At 37.3% G+C, this 2,134-nt stretch overlaps 1 protein-coding gene across 1 annotated transcript in view; it reads right to left on the bottom strand.

The window, feature by feature from the left end:
- MSH2 (mutS homolog 2) overlaps positions 1–2,134 on the bottom strand; it is a gene marked incomplete at its 5' end in the record, with an annotated part of 55,250 nt that overhangs the window by 16,025 nt on the left and 37,091 nt on the right. Inside the window, 2 exons of the mRNA XM_010140713.1 lie at positions 892–1,042; positions 1,973–2,096. Coding sequence (XP_010139015.1) covers positions 892–1,042; positions 1,973–2,096 — 275 coding nt within the window. The remainder of the gene's footprint in view (positions 1–891; positions 1,043–1,972; positions 2,097–2,134) is intronic.

The raw sequence follows: 2,134 nt of genomic DNA, 5'->3' as shown, positions 1-2,134 counted from the left end.
GGAACTTGTCTCCCACCAGGCTGTGAAGGGTGCTTGGAGAATGAGCACCTGGGAAAGGCCTTGAGCTACCTCACCTAACTTTGAAACAGGATCTAATTTCCAAAGTGGTGCTGCTCTGAGTGAGGTGTTAGACCAGTTAACTTCAAGGCACTGTCTTCAACCTAAGTTATTACCTGATTCTGCATATGCAACTTTCTACTTCGTTTGCTCTGAGTAAAAATAATCAAGTACAGAAAGAGACCTCTGACAACCAAGGTAGCCCTTGCTCCTTCTAAAATGCTGCAGAAAAGCTAAAAAATCAACAAGAAGTATAGACCTTTTGCTTGGTTGACCTGTGACAGAACTGCTGTCCAGACAAGAAGACAGTGAAACAGCATCAATGCAATTAGCTTGAAGACTGAAATTTTCAAACAGCTTAATCCTTAGTGGTACAGAATCTAAGTCCAAAACATAGGACCAACAGAAATTACAGCATGATTTGGAACAACCAAAAAAAAAGGTAATAACCAATAAAACTGCTGCATGTCCTATTTAGTGATAAACATAAATAGCCCTTTTCCTATTGCAGTTTCAGAAAGTGTCTGTATAAACACAGTGACTGCAATTATGCTACTAGCTGCAGCTGAAACAGAAATTAGCCCAAGTCAAAGGACAAAAAATAGCTAATGGTTGGCAAAGTAAATGGGGAATGCAGCTTTTATCACAAACGGTATGACTACTCCTCCCTCATACCATTCTTGCTCAACATCTCAATCCATAAGCCAATTAAAAACATGCAAAATTAAGCCATTCAAGATGTAGCCAAACCAGTTAATCAGCATAAGTATAAGAAAAGGAATAATTTTGTTTCTGTCACAACAGGCTTGAAAAACTACCAAGATGATCTCTTACCTGTTAGTAAATTTCACACCATTCTTCTGCGTGTCGACTATTCCATATTTTGAATTGTTACGGAGCACTTTTTCCTCCTTGCAAGTTATTCGGAAGTGATGCCCAAACTGTGAATTCGTCTCCAGTTTGATACTTTTGCCAGCTTCCAAGCCTTTTTGATGAAAGGAACAAAAAAAGAAAATAACTGTTTTATCAAAAATCCTGCAGCCTGTGCTATTTCTGCTCATTAATCCCCAGTTCATACGCTGTAGCCTCAGATACACTATTCAGTATCCTGGCTTCGGTTCTGTACAGTTAGGAGAAATACTCAGACCCAACAGAAGTTTACTGATTCATTCTCTGCTCTTTTTTTGGTATGCTCGCAAACGGCATATTCAAATGAGGTTCATGATTATTCTATTGCTACATGTTCTCCAGAAATGCAAAAAACATTCATAGCACACTGCAAAGATGTTCAATATTGCTGCTGTAAGCACAGTATCTTGTTTACACTATAATAATCACGATGCAGGGCGTTAAAGGTGTAACCTAAAATAACTATGGTGTTGCCAGTTTTCCTTGCTGTATTTGTATTAAAAATTGATTTTTTTTTAAAGTTGCTCTTCGAACGTTCGATTCATCAGCTGCACAAAGAATTTTTTACATAGGATAATCGAATATTTAAATGTCTCATTTGCTTACATACTACATTTTGCAAAAAACTTCAGAAGAAAACTGGCATGTCCTGAACGGACACTCGGCAGAACGCACAAGGGGGAAAAAAGAAAGTTTCAATGCATGTCCTCAAAAGATGTAACTAAGCTTAGCCAAGAGTTAGATGAGTTACAGTTGTACAAAATTAATCTTGTCACATAGATGATAATTTCTGAAATATTCTGAAATGCTATCCTTAATCAAAAAAAGGCCAAGTTATAAACCAAAAATCACTCAATTTTCAACAGATTGTACTGTGGCAACTAAAGCCACCCCAAACTAATAATAAAATATTACAAACCTCCCTCCTTAATTCCTCTATACCAGTTTTCATCACTTGATCTCGAAACATTTTACAAAGGAGTAAGTAGGCAGTTTCACATCCTACCTAGTTCTCTGGCTGCACTCTTTAAAAGGGACTGCATTTGTTCTTCCAGTTCGTTCATCTTCTCTCTTAACTCTGTCAAATTAGGATCAAATGAAGCCTTGACAAGAAATTCATGGTTCTCCACCTAGGGAAAAAAAGCAAGAAAAATTCATATGAACATAG

Source organism: Buceros rhinoceros, unplaced genomic scaffold (assembly GCF_000710305.1).
Source record: "Buceros rhinoceros silvestris isolate BGI_N320 unplaced genomic scaffold, ASM71030v1 scaffold19217, whole genome shotgun sequence".
Classification (NCBI taxonomy): Eukaryota; Metazoa; Chordata; class Aves; order Bucerotiformes; family Bucerotidae; genus Buceros; species Buceros rhinoceros.
This window is presented reverse-complemented; position numbering and strand designations above follow the sequence as displayed.